The following is a 26677-nucleotide window of genomic DNA, read 5'->3' as shown; positions in this document are numbered from 1 at the left end:
CATGGGCACAGGAGATTACTTCCTAAATATAACACCAGCAGCACAGACACTGAGAGCAACAATAAATAAATGGGTCCTCTGGAAACTGAGAAGATTCTGTAAAGGACATAGTCAAAAAGACAAAAAGGCAGCCTACTGAACAGGAAAAGATCTTCACCAACCCCACATCAGACAGAGGACTTGTCTCCAAAATATATAAAGAACTCAAGAAATTAGACATCAAAATTCCAAATAATCTAATTTAAAAATGAGGTATAGAACTAAACAGAGAATTCTCAACAGAATCTCAAATGATTGAAAGACACTTAAGGAAATGTTCAACAACTTTAGCCATGGGGAAATGCAAAAACGACTCTGAGATACCATCTTATATCAGTAAGAATGGCTAAGGAAAAAAAAACACCACTGATAGTTTATACTGGAGAGGATGTGGAGTAAGGGGAACACTCTTCCATTGCTGGTGGGAATGCAAACTTGTACTACCACTCTGGAAACCAGTATGGTGATTTCTCAGAAGACTGGGAATCAAGCTACCTCAGGACCCAGCAACACCTGCCAGTTTTGTGGCTTCATGCATGTTGGCCACCACCCTACCAACTGAGCTGCATCCCCAGATATATAAACATTTTTTGAGTATGAGTTAGTTGGAAGACAGAAGTACCTTCCAGTGAATCCCGGCTGCTCCAGGGGAGCTGACTAACAGAATAGGAATGAGATCCCTGATATATTATGACATGCACAATAAACAATGATGGGGTCATCATCTCCAAAAATCTCTTTGGATGACTACTATTGTGTCATAGACCAAGGAATACTAGGATCAAAGCAAATCTAACCCTGAAATACCAGTACTTCCCATTTCTAAAGCCTCCATTGCCCCTACAATTGAAATATTTATATATAATGTTAGTGTATATATGCAATTGAACAATAGAAGCATGCATGAGTATGGTTTAGCTTGTGACAGACAGAAACCTCCAAGTTGAGTTCAGTTGTGAAACACATGCTGTTTCATATTTATTTATTTATGTATTTTTGGAACACATACCATTTTAAATGAAACCTGTTGACCTCTTCCCATTGCGTGGCTGCAAAATAATAGATTGGAAAGAAATTGTAACTAACAATGTGAGGTAATTGTCATTGAAAGAAGCCTAATAATATAAAAGAGGGTACACTGAGGTGACCCGACAAGCTATGGACAGAACAGAAAAGGGCTCGTTAGACACAGCTGCAGGTTCTGATTTACTAAGTCCGAGGTGGAACTTGGAAATTTATATTTCTACCAAGTTCTGAGACACTGCTAAAGCTACCAGGACCACGATGAATTAGAAACTACTCCATTTTGCTTGTAGGGAACCAACATTCGATAAGAAATGTTCCCAAATTTCATTTTGATGCAAACCAATGCTAACTTTCCAAAATCATGGTGGTTTCATTTTATATATTCTTGCTGTCAATCCAGTCCTGCAATCCAGTCCAATCCATTCTCCAATTTGCTGATGTAAAATTTCCCACAGGAGCACCACCTTGGACTTCAGGATAAAGTTGAAATTTTTCAGCTAAATGTTTCATTAAATACACCCTGTCTAATCTCCGGTATTCACACATAAAGTCATCTCTGTCACCTCCAGTCCCCAGGTAAGATGTTTGTCCCAACTCTCATCTAAAGCAGACTTACAGAGGATGTGGTAGGATTTATACAAATAAGACATCATTTAATACAAAGGACTTGAGCATCCTCTGATTTTGGTTTTTTTAAACAACCCTCCTTAGATATCAAAGGGTGACTTTATAAGAAAGTCTGAGCTACTAGGCCAATCAGTTTATAACTAATGTAGATCTCTGTGTGTTTCTTTGGGACTGAATAGCTGTGGGGCCAGGCAGGACAGAAACCTCTGCCAACACTGTACCTTCCTTTAAAATATTTTCTTTTACCATAAATTACATATATGTGTTGGTGTATGTGTAGATGCAGGTGTCCACAGAGGTCAGGACAGAGCTCTGGATGCCCTGGAGTGGAGTTACAGGCTGCAAGCTTACGGAAGCAAATGCTGGGAACTGAACTCTATAGGAGTAGTATGTGCTCTGTCTTTTCACTCCCATCTATTACTACCTTCCCGAATAACTATTACAAGGGCAGTAAACAGCTGTTGAATACATTTATTGACTATCTAACTTTCTGGTTGTGTGTTAAGAAGCATGCAGAAAACATGGCTATTTAGAAGTAGATTTATATACAAACGCAAAATGATAAACCTGGTCACAAAACTGTCTCTACTTGTAGTTTTTAAATTATCATCGAATTTTTAACTAACAGTTTGTAAGCATAGTCACAACTCTTGCAACCTATTGGATCAAAACTCTAATAACCAATTCCTTGGCTTTTGTTTCCTTTACATAAAATATCATGAGATTAAACTGTGAACTAATGAATGCTATTGGAGCATTTACACACGGGGTAGTAGAAGGGAGATCAGAGATGCTCTGGTTCTAAACAATAGGGTAGTGTGAGGAATAAAATCAAATTGAGACACTGGGTATCAAGTGTCTATAAGTTCACTGCAAATCTTCATTAAGACAAGTTAATTTGGTGAACATACATTTAAAATACTTTGTTAATTTTCATATATGTTGATCATAAATGCCATATATACATACCCTGAATAAAAAGTATCCCCTACTTTGACCAGCAAAAGGACTCCGGAATTCTTCCTGAAAGAAATAAGGATGACATAGCACATTAAATAACACTAAAACAAATGTGAAGCGAAGTTCAATATTAATTTAAGTTTTCCAACTCAGTGAAAGGTACCAAAGGCTTGAGTAGAGTCTTCACGTCATAGAGAACTCCTATGTTTACACCTGAACCATGTCGACAGTCTCCAGTATCCCCAGAATGGTGTATTTAAAAATACATTCTTCATAGATTTTCTTTTAAAAATTTTGTCAAGTGTATATATATATATATATATACTCATCAGTAAGTAGAAAGAAAATGTCAGGTATTTAAAAGTCTCTTTTTGACATTTTTCTAGAAATACTCCCTTTAACATAAGAGTTAGATGTGGTGACATGAACAGGGCAAATACAAGCTGGAATTGCTGCTAAAGCAAGAACAGAATACTTCTACATGGAACCCGAGGGACAAGTTTGGCAAATGTGTGTTTAGCCAATGCCTTGAAAGAGGTCATCTTAATATTATTGCACGTGCAGAACGATAATGAAACATGCCAAATAGGAACAGCTGTAATACAGGCATATTACATAGCGTTACTTAAGCACGCCATCCTAAACTATGAAAAGAAAATTTAACATTTTATGGTTTCTTTATAATTGACTTGTAGTGTCCTGTTTGCATTAATAGTTCATGGAGATCAATAAATTTATCAGTCAAAACTTTCTTATAAGAAGAGTTATATTCTTTATTCTAAGACATGACTCTCATATGTATTTAAGTTCATAAATCCTTGATTTACAGAAAATCTATCTCTAATTCCCAGTATTTGTACTTAATTCTTATTTTTATTACACTTCTCAAATTAAGATTGAACCGTTGGTATTTAAAATGTATATGCAGAAACTGTGTGTTTAGGTACTTGTCTAAAAGCAGGTCCTGAGTATATTCAAGATTTAAAGAGGGCACAATGAAAATTAAAACATTCAAATGCAACACCAAAGCAAAGATTTTCAGGATGCCGTCATCAGAGACGGAGTCCTCAAAACTGAAATACTTTGGAAAGGAGAGATAAAAAAAAAAAGGGACTAATCAGATAGCTGTCTGCAACTACAATAGTCTCACTCAAGCCAGAAAAGGGAACCATGTGCTAATCTGGGCATAATAATAAATATCACTCAATCTTTCCTTGTGTAACTCGTGAGACTGAAATAATGTAGTCAAAATAATTATCGGTGGTTGATATAGACATTGTAGGAAATAAAGTCAAACTTTTAAAGTGTGCATTTATGTCTAGAAAACTTGATGACATTGACTTTCTTCTTCAGTCTGAGAATTCTACCACTTGGGGGTGGAGGGCACTGGAATTGAACCTAGGACCTCCCACATGCCAGGCTGTTGCGCTACCATGGCGCTTTAGTCCCAGCCTTGAGAATTCTACATATTTAAGGTGTCATTAAATCCCCCGTTAGGTTTCTCTTTAAAGTTAGCAGCAGATAGCAGTATTCAACTGAAGCTAAAGTTGTGAAGAACTTTGGGAGGAAATAATGATCATAAAACATAATTTCTGGGACATTTACTCATTCAATGGCATGCTTTTCTAGAATGTGCATTATGAAAAGTTAAAAAAATTCAGCATCAAAATTAAGAAAAACACCAGACCCCAATTCAGTTTTTAAATATGTAGTGGTAACCATATAATAATGAAAGTAACCATTATTAAACCATAAAGGGAATATCGCAATGAAGACATTCTTGTTTGTTTGTTTGTTTTGCCTAGACTAAGGGTCAGTGAGCTGCATGGTCACTTCTCATACTAGACAACTCATGGAAACTTCTCTAACTAATGTGACTTCCCTTTTGTTAGCTTGAGTTCGCAGAACCTGTGAAAGCCCAGCCAGGCTCCCAATAAATCAAAGGTGGTAATACTAAACCCCAAATGCGAAGTCTTGCTTGAAAATGCTACCCAGGACTTCCAACATGAAAAGCATAAGGACTGTTGTTCACTGACCCTGAAAAGTCCCAGTTTCTAGTTAACAGTGTGTTAACTTAGTTATAGTCACCTTAACATTAGTACTAGTTAACAGTGTGTTAGCTTAGTTATAGTCACCTTAACATTAGTACTAGTTAACAGTGTGTTAGCTTAGTTATAGTCACCTTAACATTAGTACTAGTTAACAGTGTGTTAACTTAGTTATAGTCACCTTAACATTAGTACTAGTTAACAGTGTGTGAGCTTAGTTATAGTCACCTTAACATTAGTACTAGTTAACAGTGTGTTAGCTTAGTTATAGTCACCTTAACATTAGTACTAGTTAACAGTGTGTTAGCTTAGTTATTGTCACCTTAACATTAGTACTAGTTAACAGTGTGTGAGCTTAGTTATAGTCACCTTAACATTAGTACTAGTTAACAGTGTGTGAGCTTAGTTATAGTCACCTTAACATTAGTACTAGTTAACAGTGTGTTAGCTTAGTTATAGTCACCTTAACATTAGTACTAGATTTAGGTCCTATTTTTGCTATCCATGGGAAAAATGAAACTGACATTTGTTTTATGATGTGTATGTTTATGATCCTTATTCTTATCAATGTTTTAACACTTGGACAAAAAAATAATTATACCACCCTGGCTATTTGTCAGCAAGAACACGGGGTAATAAATTTTACTTGTTTGGATTGTCAATTCCTCCCTAAAGACCAAACACCCAGCAGTTCCCTTTCTTAAATCAGGAAAACATTTTCTCAAAGAGAGTGACATGGAAGGTCACCCGAGTTTTCCTCAGTGTCCAGGGCTTGAGCTAGAAGGGGCCAGAACATGGAGAGGGAAACAGATTGCATGACACGATGGTGCAGGTTAACCAAGAATGTGATGGTTCGGATGTGCAATGTCTCCTAAAGACCTGTGGTCCCATTGAGAGGTAGTGGCAAAGCTAGTAGAAGGGCATTATGTCCCTGCATGCATTCAACTTGAAGAGAATGGGGACACTAACCTCTTCCTCCCCCACCCTGGTCACCGCAGAGTGAGAGGCTTTGGTCAACTGAACACCTTTACCACAACCGCCTCCCCACAAGTAGAAAGCAATGTGGTTTATCAAGTTGACCAAAGACTGAAACCTCTAACTCGTTGAGCCCAAATACTCCATTTAAGTCGTGTTTCCTCCGACATACTGTCATTGCGACAGAAAGCCAATGTGAGGGCCTCACCCTGAAGAAGGGTATCTTACAAAAGACCAGGGTTGCAGTTAGCAGAAGGGGCTGCCCCCGAGTGGCAAAGCCAGCATGCACTTTGTGTTACATAGGCCCACCTTGAATCTCTTCATTCTTCTCTCATGGAGTTGAGGAACGAGCTGCAGCAACGGATGCACGACGGATGACTGAGGACATGAACACACACGATGAGCACCAGGCTCTTCAGCATTGGGTAGTAAGATGCTTTCCTGCCTGCCTGCCTGCCTGTCTGCCTGCCTGCCTGCCTGCCTGCCTGTCTGTCTGTCTGTCTGTCTGTCTGTCTGTCTTTTACCCACTATTCTTGCCCCCAGATCAGAGGACCAAAAAAAAAAAAAAAAAAAAAAAAAGGAAATTAAAGATATTACCTAAGACAGCTTGTAGTAAGTCATTTAAAGAACTGCAGTAAATAAACCAAGGAGTGAAATAGAATTTTCTAGTCCATAAACCAAGAGTTGGGACAGGTTGCTAGTCCTACACTAAGCTGTTTGTCATTATTTGAAGAAGCATTTTGCTGAGGGCCTCAGATTAGTTACAGCGCCAATAGGTGCATCCCCAGATGCCTCTCTAGGGGGCAGAAAGCCATCTGTCATCTTCTACTCATACTCAAAATAATTTGGTCCGAACGAAGGCAACTTGCAGGTATCAGTTTTCCCTTACAAGCATTGCTATCTGGGTGCGTCTAGCACACACACCTGGAAATCTCCTTCATAAGCTAAATATTTAAAATGGAACAAGAGCAAGACAAGAGGGGACACAAAGGTGACAATGTGCTACTGGTAGCGGGAAAGGTGACCAAGACACACTTTCTAAAACTGAAGAGACGTCGTGTGGAAGAAAACGAAAGCACAGCTGAGACACACAGCCACCTGATACAGCTGCACTTTCTTAAGGTCTGGGGCGAACTGAGCTTCCTCGCTACCATTAAATTCATTTAACAAATGAATGGCTTTCAATCCTAGATGATGATTATCTGCTTATGAATGCAACCTGTGTTTGCTATGTCACTAATCTAACTTAAAACTCTCATCTGTTCACATGTAAGGTTACTCTGTGTGGTGCAAATTTCAAATAGATTCCAAGTTCACATTGACCTTTCCACCACATGTTTAAGATGCATTTGTCCTTATCGTCCCCTAAACTGTGCACAGCAGTGGATCCCAAGCTGACGGAGACCACTCCAGACAAATAACTTCTATGTTTATTTATTTTTTCCAGGGCAGAAGATAAAGCCCAGGGCCTTGTTTATAGCATGCAAGGACTCTACTACCATGCTATAGCCCTAGCCAGTTTGTATTTTTAGAGTCCATGCAAACCTGAAACTAAGATGAAATAACAAAAGCAAAAACAACCCCAAAACTCCCACCGAAACCACAGAAGTCTGCTGTGACGTAAGCCTGGCTTACTCATTTCTGGATACTCTGAGAATACATTCTCACAATGAACATCTACCTAGACGCAATGGGCGAGAATAGACGATATTCTCAGTTAGCCACCGATCATTGTCTTTTGAAATAATTCTTTTTAAAAGTGTCTTTGGATGACACTACATTTCTCTTCCATTAGTATCACCCAAAACAATTCGTTTTACTTATTTGTTTGTTCTTAGACTTCTTTTTTTTTTTTTTTTTTTTGGTCATTGAGTACAAATTGATGAAGGAGGGGTTTCTCTCTTAAATGTTTTTTTACTTACTACCATATTTCTGACATTTAGAGTTGTGTCCGACACAGAATTGTGAATGGGTGAATATAGGCACACACAGTTATTGACATGGAAAGTAAATATTGATTTCCATTCATTCACTCACATAGAAGCCTAGTTCTTTTCCCTTTATGCTACTGAAGAAGGAGACACTGAGCTACATCTTCAGACCCATACCTAACTTTTTGATTAAAAAATATGAGTTGTAGTCTCATGGTATGCTAGATAATTTTTTAAATTATTTTCCTCTTAAACACATGCTAGTGACTACTTACCACAATATTTGAGTTTCCTGACTTCTCTGTCTTTGAATAATGAAATAAGAACTGTTAAAACAGAAAGGAAAGTTGCGTATCAAAGAACTGCAGCTTCCTCTGTTCTTTTATAGGGTATATGTATTCAGGAAAATCACCTTACCCTCTTAGTATTATCTTTCTCATTTTGTTCCTAGTGAAGAGATATATATCATTATAACATACATTATAAAACTTTATGTTACATACTTGGAAATTATGGAATGATGTAAAATTTCAAAAATATGATGTTGTATTTCAAACATAGGACTCAAGTTCATTAAGCATCTTTTGCTCCAAAAATCAATGGAAAATTGATTAAATATTACTTATAAAAATAGACAGTGATCTTTTCTATAAAATTACTTATAAGAATAAAAACTCAAAGCATACTCATGTTTAACAGTGATGGGATGGGAAATTATAATGCGACCGCATAATAGAGTGTCCAGAGCAAACAAATAAACAAACAACATCAGAGTACTTTTAATTGTCATGGCTAAAGAAAACTATGAACTATTTTTCTGCCATAAGCTTCCCCATAGTCACTTCTCTCTAAAATGTCTGTGTTTTAAGACTCATATCATTTTTTTTTGTTTCATTTACTCTTAGCACCAAAGATAGATGATGGATAGATGTTACTGTCATTACTTTTATCTTAATTAGAAAAAATACATTTTATTACACTTTTGGAGGGGAACATCACCGCCAGAAAGAATAGATTACTTTGCCGCCAAATCTGAAGTTTTAGAAAACACTGATGCCTTCAATGTATCAGTTTCTTGCCTTGAGTCATTGTTTGTGGAAGGTTAGGTTGCTGGAGCATAAGGCAGGTTTGAGAGACTAATGAAACACATCATTCAGAACCCAAGGCTTTCACCTTTAATGGGGGGGGGGGTGAGATTTGTTCAACCTGAAGCACAGACTAGAACTGAGGGTTAATGGTGTGTGATCTCTCAGGCTTCCACCTGTCTTCACCTAGGCCAAAGCACTCTCCCAGAAAGATCAAACAATTCAAAGCAGAAACCAGGACAGCGAAGCCATCAGAATCTTCAAACTGACATTGATAATTCAGTTGTCTGGATTGGTTTTCCTTGTGTCTGCTTGTTTGTTTGTTTGCTTGTTTCTTTTTCCCGATGGTGGGGTGAAAGCCGAGGCTTCACGCATGCCAGCCAAATGATCTCCCGAGCTATGTTTTTCCATTCTTAATGTCCTATACTATAACAATATTCAGCAGCTTAAATTCATTCTTGTCTCCCAGTTGTATGAGTGGGTGAGACATGACTGTAGGATCATAAATTTATTCCATCAGACCACATTTTATGCTTGAAGGAGACATGTGATTTCCTAATTAGCTGATTATGAACTTTACCAATATGAAAATATGAGGTATCAGAGAAACTGAAGCATTTGTTTCTCATCCCAAGTCGATGAGTCTTCTAGCTCCTGTTGACAGGCTTCCTAAATTGGGCATATTTTTCTTTGAGGAGGAGGAATTTCAAGACATTTGTTTGGTTGGCTGTTTGGCTACAGGACTTCAGTCTTACCTGAGGCTTCTGGCGGATCTCCGTCACCACACGGCAAAACTCCCTCAGTGCAGCGGATGCCTAAGGCAAACAAGAAGACACATGAGCTGGGCTTCACTTTGCACCTGCACACAGGGTGAAGCTTAAAATGTCAGAAGCACAAAGCGTATTCCATCTACACTGCAAAGTGGTCATTACTGTGGTCCACTGAAACTCTGTAGGGGTTAATGGATTTCTCCCAAAATAATCTTTTGGCTGCTAAAACATCCTTGGGCCAGGGCGATGGCTCAAGAGGTAAAAGAGTTTGCTGGGATTGCAAGAGGACTTGAGTTCAAATCCCGAGCACCTTCACAAAACTCTCGCATGGCTGAGTACATTCATAACCCCAGCACTGGGCACGGAGACAGGTAGATCCTGGAAGTGCGCTGACCCATCAGTCTAGATACAGGGACAAACTCAGGTTCTATAAGGTCCTCATCTCAGCAAACAAGGAGAGGGATGGTGGAAGATGCATGATGTCTTCTTCCACCTCTGCTTGGCCTCTGCTTGGGTGGACATGGGTGTGCATTCCAATGAACACACACACACACACACACACACACACACACACACACACAAGCATGCACGTATACACTAACGCATGCATGCACACGTGCTTGAGCACACACACAGAAGAAGCAAACAAACAAAAACATCTTTCTTTCCTTGCAGCAGCCATGCACCGACTGAGGCTTTCGCTGTGGTCCTGCTCCATAGCTCTCAACACTTGCTGAGAGATCATGGAACTCTATGACTAAGACAACCTGGGTCGTGCCAGCTAGGGATTAGTCCTCCCTCCCAGCTTGTGGTGGAGTGCGTGCGCATGCCAAAGCTGTGAGCCTCACTGAGTATTACTCATTCCTGGCTAATTTGAAAATCCTGCAATTGCTCTCAAACAATGGGAACCGAAGGACGAGAAGTCGTGCGTGGTGCCCCTAATCTGGGTGCCACCCTTTCCAGGTTGCTGACTGCACGTCCCAGGATCAGGTTTGTCAAAGCATCAGAGCGCAGAATTAGGACAGGAATCCTGTGGTTGGTAGCCAGCTGGGCGTGGTAAGGAGTGGCACAAATGGACAAGCAGGGGCAAACCCTGCGGTGCGCAGGACCTAGCAGAGTCGCCCCGGGAGCCACGGGGTCCTTATAGGGTCCTTTCTGGAGTAATGTAAAGCTGGGGAGTGAGGGGCAGCATGACCTTGGTTAAAGTGTGGGCCGTGTAGGTGAAGAGCCTGGAACTAGACAACAGTGTGTATCCCATTTCTGCCCCACACCGTGTTACTGCAGGCTGGTTACTTAATCTCTTTAAACCTCAGTTTCTTCAGCCAGAAATCTGGGGTGATGTCACTGCAGGAAGTTCCTGGAAGGATTAAAAGCAGGAAATGCTCTGGTTTAATTTACGGTGGCAGGTACTCTCAGTTTAGAAAAGATAGCTCCATGTTGTCAGGATCCTCACCCAGTGGACCTGACATGGCTGTCTGGTCTCAGAAACACAGTTGGAGCCACTGGGCTGAAGGTCTGTTTTTATCTTCTTCCTTCTGTTTGCTCTCCAGGTAAATCGTTGGGATATATATTTACACAAAATGGACCATATGTATACATGGTGTTTCGATGCATTAGAAAATACTCTCCTGCACATACTTTGTATTCCGTTCTGAAAACGTATGGACAAGGGACACAGAACAGCAATTGGCACTTTTTGTATAGAGGAAATGAGGTCCCACCCGATTGTCACTTGCACGGTACCTTAGGAAGTTGGAGTTGACTGTGTGGACAGGGGAGCCAGGCCTTCTACTTATTGATACACCTTGGTGGCCTCAGCAATGCCTGCTGATTCTACAGTTTGCAGTTAACTATTTATCAGTTGTTTTATGGTGCTGGGGGTGTCACATAAATGCCTGCTGGGTTGGTGCTCCTGCACTGAGGCCAAGCTCCCAGCTGTTGGGAGTGGAATGACAGAAGTCCACAGTGTGGCCTGCCCTTCCTTACCTGTTCCTTTCAGGCCACTCCGGGAGAATCTGGCAATAAAAGCCCTAAAGTTCTTATTTCAAATAGCCCACATGGAAATGCAGTAAAACACAAAGTAACAAAATGGAAATACTTAGCTATGTCCCATGTCAAAGAGGCATTTCAATCAAAAAGACTGTATTTACATGTGTAGGTTGTAGTCTCTCCTTAGGAAACCATGGCTAGGCTGGATGAGACTTGGCAATAACACTGACATTTGACTGGAAACATTTAAAAATATATGCATTTGCTCTAGCTCCTCTTTGTAAGAAGCCATTGTTAAACGACTTTCATACATGAGATAGGTGATATTTTATCTTGTATTTACGGGTCTTAAATTTTTATTTGGAAAAATATCTTGAAGCACTATTCAGATTGGTCACATTGTTAATAAGAGTTAATGTGAAATTAATATTTAAAGTATTGAAATGTATTATAGATGTTATAGATGTAAATGACAGAGACAGCACACCTGCCAGGCTCTTGTTAATGGGAGGCCTTCCCATTAAGGGGAGGACAGGAGAGGAGTAGATGTAGGGAGGGGGAAGGGAGGTGGAGGAGAGAAGGGAGAGGAACCAGCAGTCAGGATGTAAAATAAATAAAAAAACGAGTTAATTTTAAAAAGGTGCCCAGAAATGAAGTCCAATAAAGAGTTAACTTGTGGAGCTGGGGCAATGGCCCATGCTTAAAGAGACTGCTGCATAAGTGTGGGGGCAGAGTTTGGATCCTATGCAAAGGTAGGGTGGGTGTGTTAGCCCCATTTCAGTCTCAGAAGGGGTAGATGAGATCCCTAGAATTGGCTAGCAAGACTTGCCATATAGGCAAGGTCTGGGTTTGATTGACAGACCCTACTCCAGTGAATTTGGTGGGAGGGGAATGAAAGATGATTTCTGACATTAATCTGAAACCTTCACATGCATAGCACACATGTACAGTATACAGTGTGCACCCACACATAGTGTGTCCACACACATGTACACAGATATATACATACTTACATACATATACATATATATGCATGCACCACACACATACACATACAGAGAGATACACACATACACACACATACACACCATAAATAGAAAAGGATTTTTTAAGTTAGTTTATGTTGATAAAGTTTAAACAAGTGATTAAAAATGTATCCAGTGGGCATTGTGGATATGAAACTGTTTAATGCTATTCTGAATTATAAGTTCAACACAAAGGCTTCCATGCTAATATCCATCCCATGTCACTCACCTGACAGTGCTTCTTGTGGTTTGAATACGTTTCCCAGAGATTCACATGTATGAACACTGGGTCCCCAGTTTGTGGCACTTGGGGGAATCTGTCGAGCCTTTGGGAGGTGGAGTTTTTTGTTGGAGGAAGTGGGTCACAGAAGATGGGCCTGGGAGCTTTATAGCCTGGCACCACTTCCTGTCACTGCCTGCGTCCTGTATACTGCTGCAAGGCGAGCAGTCATGCTCCTGCCGTCATACTTCCCCTGCCCTGACGGACTGTATTTCCCGGCCATGAGCCATATAAACCTTATAGCCCTTCGCTGTTTGTTGGGATGCTTTTTCACAGCAGAGAGAAAGTAACCAAGGCAAAAATTGGGGTTGAAAGTAAGAATATGGAATATAGATCTCGCTTCCCTCCCCTCTGCCTAACCCCAAGCAAATGCCTCTAACTTCTGGCAGGGAAATCGCTGCAGCTAGGAAACAGCATTACACGAGGCTGCTTCTCCACTCCTGCCACACGGAGAACCATATAAATGGTCACTTAGCCTGGGGCAGAGGATGTGGATGAGGTGTACGCATTTCTGTCAAAGACCCTGGAGGCACTGAATCCGAAAACAGAGTCAGTAAGGTGAAGTCTGGGTCCTTACACTCAGACCTGCAGACAGAAGCAGCAGCAGCCAGTAAAATCTGGATAGAGATAACACACTTGTCTCCACTTGGAGGAGGTAGACCAGCATTCCTTTCATCCCTCCTCCTATGAGAAAAGAAGTGAGCTACCTTCCGGGTAGCGGGAAGCAGGAAAGTGGGCATGCGCAGTTCAGCCTTTGGTCTTCTGCGCCAACACAGTGGTCAGCTTTCCTCGTGCAGTGTCCGCCTCAGCTCTGGTGGGAGACTCAGGGACACTGCTAAGCCTTAACAGAAATCTTGATTCTGGTACTATATTTATAACAATAACCAAATTAGCATTTTAATAAGTGTTCCAATGGGTTTCAAACTCACTCAAGAGCAAGATATTAGCTCTCTGGATAGAGCAGTTGGTATAGCATCTTTTTTTAAAAAACACAATTTGATTTTGAAATTAACATTTTGATAGTCCTCAATTTCCATAATAAATTTATTTTACTTAAAAATAAAAGGTTACCCTTTTCAAACAGAAGCCCATGGTCCTGATATTACCTGAAGGTAATACACTAATATTGACTGTGACAAGTCTCAGTGAGTCTGAGGGAGAAATGGAGGTTTTTAAGCAGTAGCAAATGCCTGCATTATTACGCCACACTGCCAGATGAAATTACCTCAGCTTGGGAGTCAATAGACAGAAAAGATGAGCAAGCTTCATGCACCTGCAGGAAACAAAGACCTCAGTTATTTTTGTGAAAGGAGACTGCTCGTTCGTTTCCCGACTGCTCGGACCCAAATAATCACACAGAAACTATAATAATCACAATACTATTTGGCCAATAGCTTAACCATATTCCTTGCTAGCGCTTACATCTTGAGTTAACCCATTTGTATTAATCTATGTATTGCCACGAGGCTGTGACCTATCGGGAAGGTTCCATCTATCAGTAGTTACATGGTGTCCCCCTGATTCTGCCTACTCTCTCTCTTTTTCCTGCCTGGCTTTAGTCTGCTAAGCCATTGGCCGATACAGCTTTATTCATCAACCAGTAAAAGCATCACATATACAGAAGGACATCCCACACTGTTATACCCTAGAATAGAAGAGACCAAAACATAAAGCAGACTTCACAGAGTATTCACATGTAATACAGACAGCAATCAAAGAGCCATGGCAGCCTTGACCCCTCAGTTCAGAGAAGAGGCAACTCTATAGCCATATAAGAAATGAAAGTCCTGGGTGCTGAGTGTGGTAGTATATGCCCACGATCCCATCTCTGCGGCAGGGGGATTGCTTTAAGTTAGATGCCAGCTTGGACTACACAGTAGATTGAAGACTGGGATGCATAGTAAAACCCCATAGAAAGGAAAGAAAGAGAAGGAAAGAAGAAAGACGGAAGGGGGACGTGAAAGACCAAAGGGAGAGAAAGGAAGTCCTAGAATTGGGAGCTGTCCAAGATTCTTCCCCAGTCATTGGGATATATGTCCCCAGTAACAGCTGATAGAGACCATCAGAGTGTTTGATGCAAAGTGAAGAGTCCTGAAATCATTCAGCCTGAGCAACCTGAGAACATTACCAAAAAAAAAAAAAAAAAAAAAAAAAAACCTAAAAAATGGAGTGTGCCGTTGGTTGCTGTACAGATCTGCATTCGACATAACTCTGATGTCATCTCACTTAGCCTGATAACTGAATGACACACAGCATACAGGAAAACTCTTAGGACAGCAGAAGCCACAGGTCTCCATCTCCCAATGAATGCTTATGTGGCTATGGCTGGCAGCTGCTGTTCTCAGCCTTTATCCTAAGGAGAAAATGTTAGCTTACACTGTAGCGCACAAGCTGTCTCAGCCAGCACAGGCCTATGATCCCAGCACTTGGGAGGCTGAGGCAGGAGGAGCAAACTTTCTAGACCAGCTTGGGCTACCTAGAGAGACTGTTATAAACAAGAAGAATAAAATAAAGCAGCAATTTATAGGAATCATAAAAAGCTATGCTGGCAAGTTAAGCCCTAAGCTGTGTTTATGGTATGCACAGCTTTCAAAACAGGGCCAGAAAAACTAATAGCACTGATACTCGGTTGTCTGGAGTGGTTTCAGTTAAATCCTCTTTATGGCATGACATCACAGAGACCCTTCCTGTGACAGAATTCTTTATTGGTCTACTTAATTGAAATTGTATTCTCACACCAGACTAAGAGGCGTAGTTATGCTCCTCAACTGTAACTTCTTAAGCTCTCTGTTGCTTCCAAGCTGACAGCCTCCCGAAATATAAGATTTTTGACTTAGGGAATAGAAAGAGCACAAGGCAGTGCAGAAAAGCATGATCCCACATCTGCCACAGCTCACAGAACACACCACCTGGCAAATCACAGGTATGTGAGAAATATGTAGAAATTGTGTCATGTACCTGCTCCCACTTACACACACACACACACACACACACACACACACACACAGAGAGAGAGAGAGAGAGAGAGAGAGAAAGAGAAAAAGACAGAGAGAGACTTCTCAGTCAAGAGTTACAGTGTATTTAACTTGATCAGAATCAATATTAAATAAAAGTTCTTGAATTGAATTTTTGAAAAACAAAAATGCAAAAAAAGAGAAGTTAACTGAAGGGTTAGTTGAAAAGACAATGATCCCTGAAGCTGTATTGATTGGTGCACAATGTTGTCATCTCCAAATACACGGTCTTTGCTTTGGTAGACTGGGAGGAAATGGCTTCTGAAGTGTTCATTGGTACAGAGAGGCTTGACGCCATTGCACACCCGGGGGAACTGTTGGGTAGTACTGGTACAGCAATCATATGCTACCACACTTGGCTAGCATGGTAAATCCTTTAAATATCTTTTCCTATAAAAGAAGGACAATGTTGTCACAGATACTCTCCCCCTGCAAACCACGCTGCCCCATATCTGTGAAGTGCCCTGTGCACAGGAACAGGCAGCCTTGAGCCTCTGCTAGCTGACGGGTGCATCAAGCTGCTCAAATAAAAACACCAGAAACTTCACAAACCTAATGAACCAATTAGGAGAGTATTGTAAAGCTCTGGTCATTTTTTGCTCATTCACTGGGAAGGGGATAGCAGCTCCATTCACTGCCTTGCCATTTGGGTAAGCATCTGCCAGCTTTCCTCAGCTGATGGCTCCAACCCTTTCCAGTGCCTCTAATGGCTTTTGAGACCTCTGCACGGTCCATTGGTGAATCTGTTGGAAATGGACAGGCCTCTGCACATGGCTGGAGGAGCACATACTTCCAGTGTCTGGACCACTCTGTAATATAAAAGCTTCCAGCAGAAAAAAAAAAGCTGTCTTTTGTGTTCTTAGCGGGTCACTTTTTTGTGAACTGTTGTTGGGATTTTGTTTTCTTTGGGAGAAGAGATGCAGGGTCTTACTGTGTAACCCAGAATGGCTTTAAAGTCGCCTCTTGGATACTGGTACTACAATTGCATGCTACCATACTTGGCTGTATGTTAATTTCTTTAACTTTTCCTGTAAAAGAAGGTCAATGTTTTCATAGCCACCTTTCTTCCTAGCAATTATGATCTAAAATATTTTCAAAGCTATTCCCGAAAGAGATCATTTCATGCTAAAATAAATTTCTATATTTTACATTAGTATGAATTATTTCAACAATTCACTTTGCTTTCTGGTTTCCCCGTGTTCTTTGATGACCTATTGGAGCAGAGACCCTTCTACGAGACTTTATGGATATCTGTTCTGCTAAAGACTGTTCAGTACCTGGTACTTATCACTTGTTTGTCTTTTTACCTAATGTACTTTGTTGGGGGGTGGCTTAGTCACAGAAAGGTTTCTCAGCTTGACGCACATATCATCGTCAGCCTTCTTTGTAATATTTCCTTCTGTTATTCTCGCTCCATCCTCCCATAGACAACTCTTCTAATGTATTCGACATGCACCTTTCATTTGTAAATATTCTTGTAAAATCTGTTCTGCCTGCATGGAAATTCTTTAAGATTTTTCATTTATTTTCTGCTTAACACACTACTTAGAGATCTCGCCATGATGCTAAGTGCACATCTATTATGTGACCTATACCCATTGCATAGCCCTCTAGACTGTGCATGGTAACATATTGCTGATCCACTTCCCAGGGACGGACAGACATGGGGTCCCATCTAATTCTTTCTACTGCAAACAGACTGCAGCTAGTCTCCTTGCACAGTTCTTTAGGCATCTTCCTGTGAAAAACTTGCTGGGGATTCTCTTCCCAGGGGAGGAAAGTTCTGGAGCATTTGAAATTCTGTTGGAGAAGTTTTCGCTGATCCTCACACATCTCTCCTATTCCTCTATGATCTATCATTTATGTTTGGCTCTTTAATTCCCCTCATATCATCTTTGTACAGAGTGTTGGTTTTATGTCTCTCGATACAGTGGATCTGTTTCAACCTGTTCTTCTCTTTCTCAAACAGTATTGTTTATGTGTGTGTCCCTTCCGCCTTTGGTCTGGCTTCCTCCAGAAACAGACTTGTTAGACAATGGTGTAGCTGGGGCTATAACTCGGGAGTAGAACACTTGTCTCACATGCCGAATTCTCTGGGTTGAATCCCCAAATACTGCAGTCAATAAATCAGCAAACAGAGTGGAAGAAAGGAAACTAGGCTAGATTGCAAGTGTGTCTTTTTAGGCGTGAACCTCAAAGCATCAACAGAAGCACGAAGAAGGGAAACTGAGGTGAGAAGAAATTTAATAAGGGATCGTCATCATTACTGACTGGGTTCTGTCTGTCTGGGGCACCTGGAAGAGAGTGTAGAATAGGTTCCTGCCAGCTATGCTGAGGGAGTCAAGGGGGCAAAAGTAATTTCCTACCATCGCCCTTCCTGCTCTATGTGAGTGCTGCCCTCCATGGTGTGGTGGTGGGGCAGACTGTGGTTTTGCCAACACCTGTAGAACAAGCAGAACCACAGAGGCTTGTGATAAGAAATTATCTGGAGGACCTGGGATGGCAGCTGTCAAAGGCTGGACATTCCAAGTCCTAATTTTTACTCCAGGACTTCATGCCTTTATTTTTGGGTCCTCATATGACTTTTCCAAGTTGTCATTTTATAGGAGTCTTCGTAAGCAGGAACAGACAGTTCTCGCCCTTAAGCTCCCTGTGTTTAAAATGTCATCTGGATTTGTAGACATTTAGTTTCTCATGTCAATGTTAGGTTAAATTTAGATGTTCCTTTCAAAAAGTAAGTGGAATTATTCTAAATAAAACCACACTGATAGTATGGACTTTGCTTTGACTAATTCGAGGGAGATTGGGTATTTTTATCATGGTGAATGAATTATACTGAGTCCTATGGGCAAAGCAATTGTCCCAAAAGGGTTTAAGCTGAATCCCCCAAAAGCCACTACACTTGAAATCAGTATTGGGGAAGCAGAGACAGAAGGTATCACAGGACTCACTAATCAGTCAGTTCAGCCTAACCTGTGAACTCCAGATCCTAGTGAGAGACCCTGTCACACACACACACACACACACACGCACACGCACACGCACACGCACACACACACACACACACACACACACATGATAGACAGCTCCTAAAAACAACCTGCAACACATAATTATTCCATCGAAGAAAGGATGTCTCTCCTAGTCACATACTTAGCTTTTAATATAATTTATTTTTCCCTCTATAAATGTACTGTGTATTCATCACCTGCTAGTTTGTTGCCATTGTGGAGACACAATTGTCTCTAAGTATCTATAGGGATTGGCTCCAGCACCCCTGAGAATACTACAATCCATAGGCGCTCAAGTTCATTATACTTGAGTATAGTCCACATCCTCCTGCATTCTTTAAGTCATCTCTAAACTATTTGTAATCTTCAATGCAATATGAATGCAATGTAGACCAGGCTGACCTAGGACTCACTGAGACCTGCCTGACTCTGCCTTCCAAGTGCTTGGAGTAGGGCGTGTGCCACCATGTGAGTGCTCTGTGGGAGGTCACCATACTGAAGTGTTTGGGAAATAATAACCGAAAGAGCCTGGGTACACTTAGAAAAGCTACAGTTTTTAAGCCCTAAATATTTTCAACCCATAGTTGGTTGAGTCTGTAGATGTAGAACTAACTCATGGATTCAGAGAGCCAATCATATTTTAAACTATATTGTTATATTACTTTCTTCTAGGGAAAGGAAATGTTAATGATTCTTACACATTGGTATTATACCCCCAGATCTTGTGAGCTCTTGTACTAGTTCTTACATTTGAACATCAAGAAACATAATTAATGCAATTCTTCACCATCACAGAGAACAGGAAGAAAAAGATCATTGCCTATCTCAAATGAACTCAGATAAAGTATTTGATTAAGCTAGAAGTTGAAGACTGACACATCTCTTAGTGAGACAGAGAAAGAAAAGAAGTTCCTTATCTACGTAAATGGCAGACATATGCACTTTAGTGAAAAGTTTTCTTTTATAGAGAAACGTATGACACATTGACTGTGTAAGACAAAAATAGGCTTTGGTCATTGACACAAGAAAGGAACTCTTACTTGAGGACATGTTAAAGATAGATCATTTCACACCTACATATATCATGTGTTGTGTTCTGATCAAAGCCCGAACATCCCTCCCTTCCCCTACCCCTCCACCACTTTCCCCTCCCAATCTCATGTGCTCTTTTGTTCTTTCATTGTTGTTGTTGTTGTTGTTGTTGTTGTTGTTGTTGTTGTTGTTTTGAGACAGGGTTTCTCTGTGTGACTGCTCTGGCTGTCCTGGAACTCGCACTGTAGACCTGGCTGGCCTCAAACTCACAGAGATCCACCTGCCTCTGCCTCCTGAATGCTGGCATTAAAGGCGTGCACCACTACCACCCAGCTTCGTGTGCTCTTTAAAAAACAAAACAAAAACAACAACAATAAAAACCTCTGAGTCTACTCAGTGCTGCCAGGGTGTGCATGGGTGTAAGACCATCTTCTGGAGCACAGGTAGCCTTGCACGCAGCTTACACTTTTCGGCTTTTATAATGAAGCAAAATGTTCTCTGAAGTTAGCTACAGCCTGTGATCTTTGATTTGTAAAGTTTTTGTCGTTCAGTTCTTCCTTTTTGTGCTAGAGTTATTCGTCAAAAATGTTATTTGGGGATGTTTAAGTCATGGATTTGTTATTGTTTTCTTATTGTATTGCATTATGATTGGGGAAAAAAATCTCCTAGATCCTTTCTAATTTATGGACTTCCCTCCTAACCTAGCTCATTCTGGTTTTTTTTTTTTTTTTTTTTACTGCTGTACTTTCCCGGTGATTTTCTACCAGTTGGTAGGCTGGTGGAATCTGAGGCTGAATTTTTGGTATGTGCTAAGGTTGATGGCCAGACCTTCTTGTCCATCTTACGTAGGCATATACATGCCTACCTGTCTGTTTTGATAGTTTGCTTCTTTGATTTTATTTCATCAGCTATGTAGCTTGTTTATTTGATTTTATCTTGTCAGCTATTAAGGCTGCCACTCCAATTTTCTTTTAGTTCATATTTGCTTTATATATTACTCCCATCCTTTCATTCTTAAATCCCTCCCCATGTTATTTGTGGTTCTCCTGTGTGGGAATGATGGACCAGGTATACGAGGCATTCAACCTAGGGCCTCACACATGCCAGGCAAGTATTCAATCACTGAGCTGGATCTTCAGCCTTTAGGTGTGACTCTAAATTTTTTGGATTTTTTTATTTATGTATATGAGTGTTTTATTTGCATGTGTGCCTGCATGAGAAAAGAGGGTATCAGATCCTACTAATGATGGTTGTGGGCCACTATGTGGTTGCTGGGAATTGAACTCAGGACCTCTACAAGAACAGCCTGTGCTCTTAACCACTGAGCCATCTCTCTAGCCCCCAAGATGTGATTCTTAATAAATAACTATTACTAAATCTTTAACAAATAGAATACAAATTCAATCTGCGAATCCACGTCTGTAAGTGATATATTTTGGTAAGTTCACATTTATTATAATTACTCTGTTTTTAAAGCTTTTTTCTGCCTTCTAAGCTTTACCATTTGCTGTATTATGTTCTTTTATATTTCTCTCTAATTTTTCTGAGATAGTATCTTGATATTCATATATCTACATATATGTATGAATCTATAGATCAGGCTGGCCTTAAACTCATTATGTGTCTTGGTTTACAAACTTACAGGACTCAAACTTACAGGAATCTTCCTGCCTTAGCCTCCCAAGTGCTAGAATTATAGGTGTGTTTCACCCTGACTCTTTTATTTGAATAAAACACTCTTAATTATTATGATGACACATTGTTTGTAAAATTACAGTTTTCCCCCAAGTTCAATTGCACGATTTCACTTTGCCATAGTAATTCTAAAGAAGAATGAAATCTTCGCCAATTTTTGTAAGGATAATTTTTTACCTTATTCCACAATTGTAGTTCTTGCTCTGGCTGTAATTTTTGAGGTGATATTGGAGCACCTAAAGATAAAGTTTTGAATACATTAATGTTACTATATTACATTTTTTCTCAAATTAGTTATTCCTATACAACTCCTTTTCAGAATCCAGTTGTCATTTCTTGCTATAAATTACCTCTAAGCTAATTCAACTAGATATGTCAGCATTTGACCTTACATAAAAACCATAATTATTAAAGAAACCCCAATAACACAGTGGAGATAGTACTCTCAAGAATGAATTAGCTATATCTTTACATAAAAAATATCTGAATACTCATAGCAGCTTTTTCAATTGACCTGAAAGAGGAAACAATCCAATAACATATGAAAAGCTGTGATAAACACTTCAAACACATTATTCCTTAATCCTCATATCATATTATTTAACTTAAGTTATAGTAATAGTTGCAATTAGCTACAGTTTCTGTGCTGTTGATCAGATTCTGGTATGTGCATGCATGTGTGTATGTGTGCTGGGACTCAAACCAACAGCCATAAGCATATTAAACCTTTTACTAATGATGCCCAGTCCTTTCTGTGGTAGTGGTTTTAGGAATAACTTAGAAGCATCATACAGAGAGTTGGTTACATTCAGAACCTGGTGGAACCCATTCTCATGGAAAAACCCTTCACACAGTGATACATTTCTCACCATACCAAAAATACATGTCCGGCACTGTTTTCTCATGAGCCGTATTCTGAGCTTTTTCTGCCTGCAGGAAAGGATAAATCTGTGATATCACATCTTCTTATAAAGTCTAAAGTCTCTGGAGATCTTCCTGAGTGAGACTCTGTTTGACAGGCACTTCTGTGATTTAGTCATCTTTATTTTATATGTTGGAGTATTTGTCTGCATGTGCACTATGTCTTGTGTCTGAGAAGGCCAGAAGAGAGCATTGGATCCCATGGGCAGTTGCAAGGTCCCATGTGAGTGCGTGGAAAGAGAACCCAGGTCCTCTGCGTGAGCAGCACATGTTTTTAACCACTCAGCCATCTCTCCAACCCCAGAATTTTGGTGTGAAGAATAAAGTTTTCCATTCCTAGTCCTTATCATCCCAGGACAAAGTGAAGTTCCAACTCAGCTACCCTGCATTAGGCCAGACTTCCTCACCGAGACCATAGGGAGTTTGGCTCCTTCCAAACCCCAGCTCCCATGAGCCACTTAGAAATTGCCATTTTGCTTAACCACTTATATAAAAATCAAAAAATGGGTGCTTTGGGGCCCTTCTACAAAACACATGAAGTACAGTCTCAGGGTAAGAAAGGTGCAGAACCTAAAATAAAATGTTTTTCTATATTTGATAGAAGTCCACTAACATCTGCCTGAACTCAGACACAGAGGAACATTGCTTTTCTCTCCTCTTTTCTAGAATTGATACGATGTTTCACTCAAGCCCTTGGTGTGTTTTCCAGTTTCTGCTGGGAAAACTATAAGGAAAGAAGGTTCACAGTTTTGGAAACTGAGCGTCTATGCTCCAGCCTCTGGTGGGAGCCTCGAGGTGGATAGAGGACCTGTTAGATCAGTGTTTCTCATCCTCCCGATGCTGTGATTCTTTAATAAAGTCCCTCATGTTGTGGTCACCCCAACCATAAAATTATTTTCATTGATACTTCATAACTGTAATTTTGCTACTGGTATGAACCACAACGTAAGTATTTTGGGAGATTGAGGTTTGTCAAAGGGGTCATGATCCAAAAGTTGAGAACCACTGTGATAGAGTGATTGTGTAATGAGAGAGACAGCCAGAGGGCAGGGAGGGGCCGGTCTCAATCTCATAACAACCCACTCTCCAATCATCCAGAGTCCCAAGGGAACACCTTTAATCCCTTCTGAGGCAGACTAACACACCCTTCTACCTGCTAACCAGACTAAAACACACCCTTCTACCTGCTAACCAGACTAACACACCCAGTCTCCCAGTGCCCCACTAACCCCAATTCACAAAGGCTCATCATCCCTCAGTGTTACCACACTGAGAACCGAGATTCCTGAACTTAGACTCCGGAAGGTACGCTCGATCCATGTCACCTGGGATGTGGACTGTACACAGGACTGGCAGAAGCTGGCACTTGCACTACGCTCCTCATTTTCCAAATCAACATCGCTCTTTCCTTCTAGGTCATAAAATGGCGGCTTTTGCTCCTTTTCACTCAGGTATTTCTACTTAAGCACTGTGTACTAAAACAGATCTGATTACTTTGAAGGTGGCACCCATGCTGTTCTTGCTAACACTTCCCTGCAGTTAGCGTGTGAGAAACAGCAACTATTAACTGAGTATTAAGAATTAGTCAATGAACGGGGGTTCTGGGTAGGAAAAACATTTATTGTTAGTCTTGGCCATTTGATATCTTATTGCTACAGGCATAATCAGGTGACTGGCAGATACCCAGAGTATTCCTCTTTATGAGAAATCTCCCTCTTCCAACATGTCCCCTGAGTTAACTGTTTCTACCCTGCACGTCTGGCTGGCTGTTATCATCTCGCAAGCTCACGGCCCTTGTGTACTCGGCTACTTTTTTTTTCCTTTCGCTGTGTTTATTGACACTTATTTTCTCCTGCTTCTATAGCATTTATTTTGTCTCTTTTTATTTATATATGTCTAGTTATATTTGTATACTGATTGCTCTTGTTAGATTACTGCCAGTTCTTGCTTATGTATGCTATGCATGTCCTAAACCCCCATGTTTAGGAGCTTGGGATTAATTGCAGATCCATCACACTGGCTAGTCATCCTGCTCATGCATCACCCTACTACATTTTAAGAGAAATGAAATTTATAGATTTTTCCTGTCTGAAAAAGAATGGAGGGAGAGAAAAGCAGTCAGGGGACTTGCCGACAGTGGAGGAAGCCTTTTGCTTGAATAATATCAAGGTTATTTATGATAGGATAGGTCAGCCAGCAGATGCTCTTTTAGAAATAAAGCTGTTGGCTCATCTACTTTTTTCTAGAAACCTGCAGCCCACCCAATTCTCTAAGACAGTCATTTCCTACAGCAGCAGAAGCCACTGTAAGCACCTTGCATGCAACATGCATGAAAAGCACAGCTTTTTTTCTCCTAACAAAACAATTTTTAAAACTATAGTTATCAAGGCTGGTACCATGGCTAAGAGCACTGTGTGTCCTTCCAAGAGCCTGGGTTCAATTCCCTGAACCCTCATGGTAGCTCACAACTGTCTATATAATTGTAGTTCCAGGGGATACCACACCCTCTTCTGACCTCCCTGGACACCAGGCACACATGTGAGGCACAGACATACATCCAGACAAAGCACCCACATACGTTAAATAAATAAATACCAATAAAGGTTATGATTACCTGGCTACAGGCCATTTATCTGCTACTGCCAGGCTACTGATTTCTCTGCAATGTATTAAATAAACCTGCTTTCTTTCTTCAAAGATGAAACAAAACAAAAAGCGCTATAATTATCTCCTTTCTTGAGAAGGTAAATGAAATTATCATTCTAGTATTTCCAATACAATATTTAAAAGAGAAAAAGGCTACTTTAGCTTTCCTAAGTCTTGGTGAATCACGGCTGCAGAAGGCTACTATGCTGCTATGTGGCTGCTGTCTGGCTTTCGTTTCTTTCAGAGGACAACTTGTGGATGCCCGGATCTAGCTCAGATCTTCACCCTTGGCACCAGGCATCGTTACCAGATGGGCCATCTCACCGTTCCTGTTACCTTGCTTTCTAAATGAGGAACCCTATTCTTCCTCAGTGTCTCAGCCACAAAAATCAAAATTATGAAAGAAAGGCAATAAAAACTTGTCAGGAAAGGAATATTTGCCTCTTTCCGTCTCTAACTGAGAGTTAGGCTACGAGCTCCGAAAGCACTCTGCGTTTGCCATCTGAAATCCGAAATATTTCTGAAAAATTAACAGCCTGCTGACCTGGGCCTAGCTGGAGAATTTGCTTTGGAACAAGACAGTGTTTGGAATTTGAAGGACCCTAATATCGCAGGAACGAATAGCCCCCCAGGTTGCCTGGTAACAAACTTTCTTTACAGAAGAGTCAAGGGACACATTTTGCTCTGCCACTCATTCGGAGCTTCAGACTTTCCTGGTTTTGCTGTTCCTGTGGTTTCCCGGGAGCCAAGCTGGGGGAAGTCCCTGTTGTCATCAGGTCCCACCTTTCTTGTTAGTCTTAGGTGCCCATCACTAGAATCCCGGGTAAGCCTAACATCGCTTCAACTTTGTGTGGTCAGAATGCTAATCCTTCTGAAAATCTGTAAGCCCCCTGTCCCTCCTCCACTCTGTATGTAACTCAACAGCCAGCTTACCGGGAGCTGAGCACACCCCAACTTAACCTCGCCTTGGAAAGGGGAGCAGTAGACTATTTTCCCTCCAATAACTGTGATGAAAGGGGAAATGTTTTAATTTTCTTTTAACTCCCATTACGGAATCTGCAGTTCATCCCTGCTGCTTCCCCAGCTGGCTGTTCCTGTAGTCCCGAGCCAGACCATGGCTTCAGTGGAAGGTGGGTTCTAGAAACCCGGAGAAGAGACAAGGAAGGTAGCGCAGAGAAATCGGTGCAGCGGGAGCCTGAGGAATGCAGAAGGCAGAAAGCAGAGGGTGGCATCTTACCTCTGCAGGCGTCCGCGAAGCAGGCGAGGAGCAGCAGCAGTGACAGGAGAGGGGATGCAGAGACCACTTGTCCCCCAGACAGCCGTGGGCGGCTACCCGCTGCTCGCGACATCTCGGTCACTTCCAAGCGGCTCTGGACTGGCGACCAGGGACCCTGTGCTGTGCGGGTGTTCTGGTTGTCCCTCAGCGTCCCGTCCCCGGTGCGTCTTTTGTTGAGCTCAACCACCAAAGCGACCATCACCGCGCGCCACCAACTTTTAAATCTGGCGCACACGTGGGCTGGCCTGTGTGGTCTCCGCGCGTGACCTCGCCGCCCCCTGGCTCCCTGGCGTCACCCGGACCTGCAGCCGCCCCCGCGGGACATGC

General features: G+C 41.2%; 1 protein-coding gene across 1 annotated transcript; it reads right to left on the bottom strand.

The window, feature by feature from the left end:
• Positions 1 to 1052: 1052 nt before the first annotated feature.
• Positions 1053 to 26423, bottom strand: Nmu (neuromedin U). Its single transcript, XM_038320635.1, has 9 exons — positions 26312 to 26423; positions 21685 to 21743; positions 13981 to 14028; positions 9447 to 9506; positions 8024 to 8053; positions 7882 to 7932; positions 5985 to 6053; positions 2662 to 2715; positions 1053 to 1088 (listed from the first exon to the last, which is right to left on the bottom strand). The coding sequence occupies exons 1-9, from the start codon at positions 26421 to 26423 to the stop codon at positions 1053 to 1055; spliced, it is 519 nt and encodes a 172-aa protein (XP_038176563.1).
• Positions 26424 to 26677: the final 254 nt, after the last annotated feature.

The sequence above is a fragment of the Arvicola amphibius genome, chromosome 1 (assembly GCF_903992535.2).
Source record: "Arvicola amphibius chromosome 1, mArvAmp1.2, whole genome shotgun sequence".
Taxonomy (NCBI): domain Eukaryota; kingdom Metazoa; phylum Chordata; class Mammalia; order Rodentia; family Cricetidae; genus Arvicola; species Arvicola amphibius.
Note: the sequence above shows the minus strand (reverse complement) of the source record. Positions and strands in the feature narration are given on the sequence as shown.